This window comes from Notamacropus eugenii, chromosome 2 (genome assembly GCF_028372415.1).
Source record: "Notamacropus eugenii isolate mMacEug1 chromosome 2, mMacEug1.pri_v2, whole genome shotgun sequence".
In the NCBI taxonomy this organism is placed as follows: Eukaryota; Metazoa; Chordata; class Mammalia; order Diprotodontia; family Macropodidae; genus Notamacropus; species Notamacropus eugenii.
In genome coordinates, this window is record NC_092873.1 from 328,788,428 (window position 1) to 328,800,746 (window position 12,319).

At 36.2% G+C, this 12,319-nt stretch overlaps 1 protein-coding gene across 7 annotated transcripts in view; it reads left to right on the plus strand.

Moving 5' to 3' along the window:
- The window catches only part of HELZ (helicase with zinc finger), a 249,829-nt gene that overhangs the window by 109,247 nt on the left and 128,263 nt on the right, over positions 1-12,319 (plus strand). For all 7 annotated transcript variants that reach the window (XM_072645466.1, XM_072645464.1, XM_072645471.1 and 4 more), the window contains one exon: positions 9,946-10,076. In XM_072645466.1, coding sequence (XP_072501567.1) covers positions 9,946-10,076 — 131 coding nt within the window. The remainder of the gene's footprint in view (positions 1-9,945; positions 10,077-12,319) is intronic.

Genomic DNA, 12,319 nt, shown 5'->3' on the forward strand with positions numbered 1-12,319 from the left:
ATTCCCCTCTTTGCAACATCCCTTCCCCCAAAAATGAAAAAAAAAAGGGAAAAGATAAAAAAATACAAAATCTTTGTAGCAAATAGACATAGTTAAGCAAAATAAATTTCTGCATTGGACATGTCCAAAAATGTATTCCTCTTTCTGTCAGGAGGTGGGTAGCATTCTGTGGTCATTGTGGTTGTAGATCATGCATGGTCATTGCATTGATTACAGCTCCCATGTCTTGCAAAGTTTTCTCCACATATTTTATACAGCTGTTATATAATTTATTTTCCTAATTCTACTTACTTCAGTTTGGATCAGTTCTTGCAAATCATCCTAGCCTTTTCTAAAGTCATCCATTTTGTCATCTTTTAGGGCATAAAAATATTCTGCTTTATTTGTATACCATAATTTATTAAGCCATTTTGCAAATGATAGGCACTGCTTTACTTATAGCATCTTTGCTTCTATAAAAAGAGTTGCTATAAATATTTTGATATATGTGAGTCTTTTCCCTCTGACTTTGAATTCTTGGAAGTACAAGCCTAGTAGGTTGTCACTGGATCAAAGGGTCTTCTTGACTTAGTGACTTTTAGGCATAGTTTCAGACTGCTTTTCAGAATTGCAATACAAATGAGCAGGTCCTCCAACAGTAATGTTCCTGTCTTCCTGAAGCCCTTCCAAGGACTGTAATTTTCTTTTTTTAGTCACATCTGCCTATATGATGAATTGGAACCTGAGAGTTGTTTTTATTTGCGTTTCTGAAATTATTGGGACATTTAAAAAATATGAATGTTGATTGGATTTCTTCTTTTTTGAACTGCCTACTTGTATCTTTTGATCATCTTTTATGTACTGGTTTTTGTTTTTATATATTTGAATAATTTTTTTATTATCTTGGATAGCAGACTTTTATCAGAAAAATATACTGCGATAATTTTTTTTCATTTCACTGTTTACCTTATAATTCTAATTGCATTGATTTTGTTTCTGCAAAAGGTTTTCAATTTTATATTATCATTGTTGTCTATTTAATCTTCTCTGTTCTTTGATTGGATGTTACTTCTTGCCTCATCCACAGATCTGAAAGGTATTATCTCCTCTGTTACTCTAATTTGTTTACAGCCTGGTTTCACCCTGTTACCTCCCTACTCAATAAATTCTGGTGGTTCTCTGTTAACTCTAGGATCAAATGTAAAAAGTCTTTTGTTTAGCAATTAAAGCTCTTTTCTAAGTCTTGTCAAGTCTGCAAGTACTTATGAGGTGTCAGCTTCACATCAGGCGTTGTGCTAAGTGCTGGCTAAGCCCTTGTAAGCTTCTTACACTCAGTTTCCTCAACTATAAAATAGAGATAATAATAACGATTACCTCCCGGGGTCGTTGTGAGGATCAAATGAGATAATATGTGTAAAGCATTTAGCATGGTGCTTATATGTAGTTGGTACCTAAATAAATGCTTGTTCCCTCACCATCTGTCCTTCTGTACATACTATGCTGGCCTATTTACTGTTCCTTATATGATACTCCATCTCTCAACTTTGTGTCAGTTTACTTTACTGTGAGGAACAACTGTTCTCATTTTTAGGAGTGGCTGTTGGAATGGGCCTGGACTGGTAGTGGATCTCAATGGTTGCCAGTGGTCCTCTTAACGATCAGATAGTATTAAATGAGTTGAATCTTTGTTTCTCAAGGCTTTGTTAATTAACTAAATTGTAATTTTGCAACTTTGGACTTTTAAAAATGTAGCCACAACTGATATTATTTATTCTCAATCTCAGATTTTCATTAAGCTAAAAAAAAAAGGACTTTTTAAAAGGGGATTAGGGTTTTTGTTTTGTCTGTGACTAATAATAAACTCTTAATTGTCAATCCACAGGTCTTTTCTCAATTTTTGTCCTCTTTGACTTTTTTGCTGGATTTTACACTGTTGACTACCCTTCCTTTCTTCTTTGGCTCTCCTGGATTCTGTTGTAGTACATGGACCTAGTTCTTCTGTCTCTTTGTTCACACCTTTTCAATCTCCTTTCCTAGTTTCCTTTCTCATTCCCTAAATATAAACATTCTCCCAAAGCCTTTTTCCTTTTTCTGACTTTTCTCTACAACATAACATCTCTTTTGGCCATTTCATCTAAGTACCATGGCTTCAATTATCATGTCTGTAACAGTGATTTCCAAATTTATGTACTTCTACTTCCAGCTTCTAGTTTTTCTTTCTGAGCTCTGGTCCTGCATTTCCATTTGCTTGTTCATAATCTAGACATCTCATTGGTATCAAGGTTGCTACTTAGATGTTCTGCTGGACGTGCAACAGGTATTTGAAGATTCTCATTTGAAAGGAGGCAGTCATCCAGCAAGCAAGGGACTAATATTGATCTGGGGTTGAGGCCAGATAAAGTCAATGAGCTCAACTGTTAGTGATAATTGTGGATCTCACTAAGGATAAAACTGTGAAACCTAAGAAGAGGCGAGGCACAAAGCCCACAAAGTTGAAAGGCAAGTTGAAGAAGGGAAGTTCCCATAGATGTAATTGAAGGCTGTTGGGTTTGATGGTATCTCTTGAGGCTACAGTTTTATTTTGAAAACTTCTGTAGCTCTTATATCTTACCTCTTTGGTATTTAAAGGTCTTGATCAGACTTTATCCTTACAGTTTGGGAGAAGCTTGTCTTTCCCTAGGGGAGGCAGGTGCTGTAAGGACTTTGTCTGAGGTCATGATTGCTCCCCCTTCCTTTTTTTTACCTGAGCTGAAGCACAGTAGATTTTTCTTTAGCCCCTTATTTTAACTCTGTGTGTATTTCTTTGTTTCAAGTATGTTTCTTGTAAAAGACATATTGTTTGTTTCTGATTTCTAATCTATTCTGCTATCTGCTTCCATTTTATGGGTAAATTCTTGCCATTCCCATTCATAGTTATGATTATTGAATGTACATTTCCTTCCTTTTTTTCTCCTTTTACTCTGTCCCTCCTCAAAAGTTTGTTTTGCTTCTGACCACTGCTTCCCTTAATTCTCCTTCCCTTTCATTCTCCTCTACCCCCATCTTATCTCATTCCCTGTTGGGTAAGATGATTTCCATGCCCCGTTGAATATGTATTTCCCTCTTTGTACCAGTTCAGATGAAAGTGAAGTTCTAATGTTGCTCTCCCTTTCCCCTTCATTGTAAAAGCACTTCCTTGTACACCTTTTTCAATGTGATATAATTTTCCCCGTTCTTCTCCCTTCCTCCATCCCCTTGTACATCCTTCTTTTTTACCTTTCCATTTTAAAAAAATATTATCCCAACATAATTGACTGACTCCTATGCCCTCTGTCTATATAGAGTTCTTTTAACTTCCCTAGTAATGATAATGTTCTTAGGAGTTTTATGTATGATCTCATATAGAAAAATAAATAGCTTAATCTTACTGAGTCCCTTATCCTTTCTCTTTCGTGTTTATCTTTTTATTGTTTCTCTTGCATCTTGTGTTTAAAAGGAAGATTTTTTTATTCAGCTGTGGTTGGTCAAGTATGCTTGAAAGTGTTCTATTTCTTAAAGTTCATACCTTTTTCCCCTGAAGGATTATACCCAGGGTAGGTCATTTCTGGATGATTGATTTCTTGGTTTTAATCCTAACTTCTTTGCCTCCCAAATATCATATTCAAAGCCCAGTGCTCCTTTAATATGGGAGGACTAACACCTCTTATATGAGGGCTTGCCAGAGCCCTTTTCAGGACTGCTCATCTATCTTTGGAGTCTGCATGTCACCTAACTCCCTCCTGTGTCTCCAAAAAGTTGTAGTATGTGCAGCAGCTACACCTCAATAAAGCCTTCTCAGCAGATGGGCTAAACCAGGTTGAGGCTAATTGAGAAGCCTCAAACCTCTCAGTTAGTTGGGAAGATTTCTACCCCAAGCATGTAAAGACGTTCCCTGGTTGAATGGGCAAATGAGAACAGTTTTTTCCAATGGCCATGAAATTGGCTGAAGTAGGTGCTGTGGAGTGCTTAGAGCTTGGTCAGGCATAGAAGATGCCAAGGTCATCCACTGCATTCTGGGTCTTTGCCTGTCATCTTGATTTTTGTTTTGCCATTGGACTTTGGTGACTGGAAAAGCGAGTGAGGTTGAAAACTGAAACTCTGCCTCACTTAAATCCAGTTTTCGTGCAAGTCAGGATATCACCCTGTGATATCATTGGTCCTCTTCAGAATGAAGGATGAACAACAATAGCTGCTAAATCTTGTGTGATCTTGACTGTGACTCCACAGTATTTGAATGATTTCTTTCTGGCTGTTTGGTGTGTTTTCTTTTTGACCTGGTAGCTCTGGAATTTGAGTATCATATTCCTGGGAGTTTTCATTTTGAGATCTTTTTCGGGAAGTGATTGGTGGATTCTTTCAATTTCTACTTTACTCCTTCTCCTAGGATATTAGGGCAGCTTTCCTTAAAAATTTCTTGAAATATAATATTTAGGCTTTTTATTTGATTGTGGCTTTCAAGCAATATAATAATTCTTAAATCGTTTTTCCTTGACATGTTTTCCAGGTCTGTTGTTTTTATGATGAAGCATTTCATATTTTCTCTTTTTAAAAAATTCTTTGAATACTTTTTGCACATGATAATCTATGGAAGATCCTACTGTTACAGTCATATAATTGACTTAAAAGGGGAAAGGATAAATGATCCTACTGTGTTTTTTTTTAATTTACTCAAAAGCATTTAACCCTGTAGAATAAAACGCAGCATTAAAAGCTCTCCTTGGACAAGGAGTATTGCCTTGTCCTTATGTGTAGATCTCTTTGATGTAGCATGTCTGTTAAGACCATATGAGAATCCTTGATCAAAACAACCTGCCTGATTGAGAACATCAATCAAAGCATAATAAATGGAGACAAATGCTTATCAAATGTATTTAATTATCATAAGGAAGGATATCCAGTGACAGAATCGAGTGTAAGAGATTTTCTGTGGAAAGTGAGTTCCTCTAGATGTTTCTACTTAAAGATGATGTAATGATTGTATCAAGCCTCAGAACGTTATAGGGTCCCTTCAGTGAGTTCCAGGTTTACCCTATTTATACAGGAAAAACTAACTGGATGAAGAATATGTATTGTACAGTATGAATGACAAGTGCATTGAATTAAAGAATATATCTGGGACAGATGCTATAGATAGTTGGTGGATTGGGCCTAGAATTAAAGTTAGCACTGATTTCATAATCTCCAAATCCACTAGTCTTTTTAAATTCCCACTCTCCATGACCTTTGTGTAGCCTTTGACACTGTTGGTCACTCCCCCACACTGCTCCTTGATACTTTCTTTTTTTCTTGGTTTTTTGGACACCAATCTCTCTTGGTTCTCCTACCTATCTGACTGCTCCTTCTCAGTCTCCTTTGCTGGATCCTTTTCCAGCTCATACCCACAGCTGTCCCATAGGTTTCAGTCTTAGGCCTGGTTCTCTTCTGCCTCTAAACTACTTTACTTGGTCATCTCATCAACTTCATGGATTTGAGTTTATGCTGATGATTCTCAATTCTATCTATCCCACCCTAAGCTTTCTGCTGACCTTCAGTCATGCATCTCCAAATGTCTTTTCAGATGTCTCAGACTAGGATGTCCTTGGCATGAGTTGAATTGTTTATTTCATTTCATTTTAAATTTATTTATTTATTTATTTATTTATAGTTTTCAACATTCATTTCTACAAGATTTTGAGTTCCAGATTTTCTCCCCATCTCTCCCCTCCCCTCACCCCTAGATGCCATGCATTGTGATTACCCCTTCCCCCAGTCTGCCCTCCCTTTTATTATCCATCCCCCCCTTATCCCCTTCCCCTTTACTTTCTTGAAGGGCAAGATAGATTTCTATACTCCATTGCCTGTGTATCTTATTTCCCAGTTGCATGTAAAAACAATTTTTTAACATTTGTTTTTTAAAACTTCGAGTTCCAAATTCGTTCCCTTCTTCCCTCCCCACCCACCCTCATTGAGAAGGCAAGCAATTCAATATAGGTTATATATGTATAGTTATGCAAACCACTTCCCTAATAGTCATGTTGTGAAAGACTAACCATATTTCTCTCCCTCCTATCCCACCCCCAACTATTCTATTTTCTCCTTTGACTCTGTCTCTTCAAAAATGTTTGCTTCTGACTATCCTCTCTCCCAATCTGCTGTCCCTTCTGTCATCCTCCCTCTTTTATCCCCTTCCCCCTACTTTTCTGCAGGATAAGATACCCAATTGAGTGTGTATGTTATTCCCTCCTTAAGCCAAATCTGATAAGAGTAAGGTTCACTTATTTCTTCTTACCTCCCTCTTCTTCCCCTCCATTGTGAAACCTTTTTCTTGCTTTTTTTTATGTGAGATAATTTACCCCATTCTATCTCTCCCTTTCTCCTCCCAATATATTCCTCTCTCACCCTTTAATTGTATTTTTTAGATATCATCCCTTCATATTCAACTCACCCTGTGCCATCCATCCATCTATCCTTCTATCTATCTGTCTATCCAACCATCCATCCATCTATTTATCTATCTTCTCCAACTACCCTTATACTGAGAAAGGTCTCATGAGTTACGAATATCATCGTTCCATGTAGGATGTAAACAGTTCAACTTTAATAAGTCTCTTATGATTTCTCTTTCCTGCTTACCTTTTCATGCTTCCCTTGATTCTTGTATTTGAAAGTTAGTTCTGGTCTTTTCATAAACAGTGTTTGAAAGTCCTCTATTTCATTTAAGGTCAGTTTTTGTCCCCTTGAAGGATTATACCCAATTTTGCTGGGACTCAAATTATTTCTTTCTGGCTACTTGCAGTATTTTCTCCTTGACCTGGAAGCTCTGGAATTTGGCTACATATTCCTAGGAGTTTTCCTTTTGAGATCTCTTTCAGGAAGTGATTGGTTGATTCTTTCCATTTCTATTTTACCCTCTGGTTCTAGAATATCAGGGCAATTTTCCCTGATAATTTCATGAAAGATGATGTCTAGGCTCTTTTTTGATCATGGCTTTCAGGTAGTTTAGTAATTTTTAAATATTTTGTCATGGATCTATTTTTCAGGTTAGTTTTTGTTCTAATGAGATATTTCACATTATCTTCTATTTTTACATTCTTTTGGTTCTGTTTTATAATTTCTAGATTTCTCATAAAGGCATTAGCTTCCTTTTGCTGCATTCAAATTTTGAAGGAATCATTTTCTTCAGTGAGCTTTTGGATCTTTTCCATTTGGTCAGTCCTGTTTTTTAAGGTATTCTTCTCCCCATTGGCTTTTTGGACTTCTTTTGCATTTGGGTTAGTCTATGTTTTAAGGTGTTATTTTCCTCAATATTGTTTTGAGTCTCCTTTAGTAAGCTGTTGACTCATTTTTCATGATTTTCTTGCATTACTCTCATTTTTCTTCCCAATTTTTCCTCTACTTCTCTTACCTGATTTTCAAAATTCTTTTTGAACTCTTCCATGACCTGACACCAATTCATATTTTTCTTGGAGGCTTTGGATGTGGGAGCTTTGACTTTGTTGTGTTCTTCTGGTTGTACATTTTGATCTTTGTCACCAAAGTAAAATTCTATGGTCTGAGTTCTTTCATGATATTCACTCATCTTCCCAGCCAAATACTTGACTTTCTAACTCTTTGTCAAGGAAGGGCTCTGCTTCCAGTGGGGGTGGTGGTATGTGTACTGTCCCAGGCTTCAGGTTTTTGTATCAGCCTCTCAATCCCCCACCTTCTGTGGACCCAGAGCTCTGGAAGTAGCCTCTGTTACTGCTGTTGCTGCTACAACTGTGGGCTCTCCCCACCAACCCCTCACTGTTCTGGGCCCAGGGCTGGACCTGGACAGACTGTGTGCTCCTCTTTTACCCTAGTCCCATAGAATTTTCCCACTGGCCTTTCTGGCATTTGTAGATTGAGAAGTTTGGAAACTGCCACAGCTGCCAGTGATTCAGTCCCTCAAAGCATGCTCTGGCCAGTCTGCACCAGAGCAGCCCATGCTGGACTATGCTTTGCTCACTGCTCAGTGAGAGAGACCCTTCCTGTTGACTTTGTAGGTTGTCTTGGGCTGGGGATTTGTTTCACTCTGTCATTTTGTGGGTTCTGTAGCCCTGGAATTTGTTTTGTCATTTTTTTATAGGTATTTGGAGGAGAGCTCAGGGAAGTCTCTGCTTTTACTCAGCTATCTTGGCTCTGCCCCCCAAGTTTAATTGTTTTAAAAAAATATAGGTACCTTTTTACTCTGTATGGTTGGAGTAGAAATAAATAATGCATTCAGCAATAATTAATAATTATCTTTTTATTTTGAAGTAACCTGTGATGTATTTTTTCATTTTCAGATTTCCTCATCATTTTCTCATCCAGTTTAGTGACATGCTTACATAGCATTTGTCTTTAAACCTGAGTAGGGAAATCAATTTTTCACTTACTGGAAAGCAGAGTTTTTTTAGTAGAATCTGTCTTTCAAATGTAATTGTGAGGATATCAAGGTACATACCTGATTATCAAAGGGATGGGTAGCGATCTTCTGAAATCAGATTAGGGAGAAATTAATTTGAAATAAATTATACCTTATTTAATTACCTACATGTTATGATGTTCGGAATGGAGACTTAAAGAAAGGAGAGCCAAAAAATTTAAAAATTGCCAATGGTTACACAGGAGAAAGAGTGCTCTGATCAGTTTATAGCCTATTTGCAAGTATTCCCCTGTAGTGAAGATGGGTCTCATAGATGGGTCTCAATAATCCATTTAGATTATTGAATTAAAAAAAAATTTTGACTCTGTGCTTACTTACTAGCCTTCTGATTAATTTGATCTTCCATGTAGATTTTCCTAGTGGGAAGCAAAGATGATGGCTAGTTAATATTAATATTCAGTCTACTTCACAGTTTTATTTCTTATTAGATCACTCTGTGATCTTGTCATGAATCCTCTGAATTTGGTTACAATGAGTTATTTTGTTAGAGTCAACTCACCTATAGATATGCAAACTAATTCTGATTCCTGAGTCTTTGAAGCTTGAGGACCTAATCCTAAGTTTTAGGTGACTGACCAAGATAATACCAAGTGCTAAATCTGAGCAGCTAGCTAAATCTATTTAACATAATAAAGAGAAAAGTAGCATGATCCCAAGTATGACCATAATCATGGTGAACAAAATTGGGAAGCACTTCCTCTTTGGCATCTCCAATTCAGTTGAAAAAGTATTCAGTAAGGATTCAATATAAAATCACCTGTTTGGCTTGTAAAGTCCTTTTTAACTTGCCTTCTTACACATTTTTCCCCTCCTGTACACTTTATGGTCTAGCCACACTGGTGTACATAATATCCCTCATATAGAAGGTCCATCTCTAGGCTCTGGGCCTTTGTATTGGCAGTTCCCCCTGCCTAGAATGCTCTTCATTCTTACCTCTGCCTCTTTGGCTTTCTTCTAGACTCAGCTCAAGCACCATCTTCTACAGCAGACTTTTTCCTGCTCCCAGCTTCCCATTTAAGGTTACCTTCCAGAATTAAGAAGACCTGAGTATGAATCCTGCCTTATATACTACCTGTGTAACCTTAGATAAGTCACTTACCCTCTGTCTGCATCAGTTTCCTCATTTGTAAAAATGGCGTTATAAAAATAGCATCTCCCTTCCATGGTTATTGTGAGGATAGTTATGTTAGCTCCTTGAGGACAGGGACCCTTTTTACTTTTGCTTTGTATCCCCACTGCTTAACACTGTGCTTGTTTCATAGTATGCACTTAATGCTTACTGACTGAGTGATTTTTTTACTGGTAGAGGAAATTTCTTCCCAAGAACTTTCTATAAAGATACCAGTCAAAGAAAAATGTAGAACAAATTAGGACAAATAAGGCATTGTTTTAGGCAGTAGGGATTAAATAGACAAAGTAGAAAAAGTCTCTTTCCCCTAACATATGCAAAGATTTGTGTAAATACATTCTCATACAGATATTTGCCATTATACTTCAAGGTTTTCTTATGTTTTTGCTTGCAGGTTGAACTTCAGTTTCAATTAAATCGATTACCGCTCTGTGAAATGCATTATGCTTTGGACAGGATCAAAGACAACAGTATTCTCTTTCCAGATGTTAACATGACTCCCACCATACCTTGGAGTCCCAACAGGTACAATTATGTAAAAAATATAATACTTGAAACTCATATTAATGCCATTTTTTTCATATCAGTTAAGGTGTGTTCTAAAACACATATATACTTTATATAAAATCTTTGTTTGGCATTGTGGTAATAGAGGAGGAATAAATGAAAATGCTGTTGCTATGAAAACAAAATTATAATCAGAGATGCCCAATTAGTTTTCTACCTTTCTTTAAATAAAAGAATCAAGGGGTATTTTTTTGGTTGCATCAGTTTGATGATATGAAAACACTAGAATGTAATACTAGAAATTTCTGTAAATTATGGAAGTATGACTCTTCAGACCTTGTCTAAATTTGTTCTCATAGCTAATTTTTCACAAGATAGTTCATAAAGTCCTTTTTAACTTGCCTTCTTACACATTTTTCCCCTCCCGTACACTTTATGGCTTCATGTACTAGTTACTTCTAAATAGATTAATACGTAAATTATGTTTTCTTTGAATTATGTCTGTCACGTTGACAATTGATGAATAATACGCATTTTCTTCAAAAAAGTTTTTACTATTTTGAAATACTATTTAAAAAATGATAAATACTTCTTATTAGAATAGATACTTTTAAAATCTTGGTCTGTGGTCTAACTACACACATTGGAGATGAAATCAGAGGACCTGGGTTCAAAATCTAGCTTTGGAACTTATACTTGTGTAACCTTCAGCAGGTCCTTTCACCTCTCTGGACCTGTATTCTTGCTGGTAAAATGAGGTTATTGTTATAGATGACCTTTGAGGTATTAAACAGAGAGGGAAATTAATTTCATGTTTTTTCTACTTATTGGTTTTCCAGAAATTGCCAATAGCCATGATCATTTTTCTGTGTTACTGAACTTAAGCTGTTTTTAGGGATGCTAATTTGTTTTGAAAAAAAGTATTTACTCTTTAACAATCAATAGACATGGAACTAAAATGAGCAACTATGAATATGTATAAAACTTAAAACACTGTTATAATGCTTTAATTGTATGTACAATTCATTTTACATATCCTTTAATGTTCTTTGGCGTTTGAAATACCTATTTTAAAGACTGGAGATCTGTTTATTTTTAAAATGTTATTATGCAAATGTATAAACACAGCAACACCTCATTTATCTTATCTCATTTATATAATCACTGCTCTCCACTTATACATCTTTCTCATAGGTTATTGCAGCAGTCTTATAATTGGTCTCTGTGCTTCAAGTTTCCCACTGCTCCAACACTGTGGCCCAAATGATTTTCTTTAAACTCAAATATGATCATGTCAGACATTCTCTCATTCAACCCTTCTAGCTTCCTAATGCTTCTAGAATGAAACATAAGCTTCTTTGTTTAGCTTTTAAAGCTTTATACAACCTGGTCCCAACATACCTTTTTAATGTCCTTCTCCATCTGCTTTTTTTCCCCCCTCCTATACATCATAATTTAGCCACACTGACCCTGTTTATTACCCATTTTACTCCATTTCTGCTTCCTTGGAATGTAATGTCCTCTTTACTTTTGCTTTATAGAGTCTCTCACTTTTTTTATGACCTTTTTTTAAATTTTAATTTTTTAAATTAATTTATTTTTATAATATATTCATTTTATTTATTTTTAATGCTCTATAATCACTACCATAAAACTTAGATTTTTACCCCCCCCCCCCCCCACACACACACACCTACCCCTCACAACACCCCTCCGTCCCCAAGATGGCATACAATTCTATATAGGATCTACACATACGTTCCTATTGAATACATTTTCATTATAGTCATATATGTAGAAGAACTAAAATAAATGGGAGAAATCATATAACAAACGAAAACATAATACACACACACACACACACACACACACACACACACACACACACACACACACACACAAAAGATCTGCTACATTCTGCGATTGAATTCCATAAATCTTTCTCTGAATGTGAAAGGCATTTTGCTTAGAAGACCATTGGGAATTTTTTTTTTAATGTTCTTGCATTGCCATGAAGATCCAAGTCTACCAGAAAAAACTCTTGCACACTGTGATCATTGATGTGCACAAAGTTTTCCTGGTTCTGCTCCTTTCACTCAGCATCAGATCATTTAAGTCTTTCCAGGCCTCTCTGAAGTCTTCTTGTTTGTCATTTCTTATGGCGCAATAGTATTCCATTACATTCATATACCATAATTTATTCAGCGATTCCCCAATTGATGGACATCCCCTTGATTTCCAGTTTTTGGCCACTACAAAGA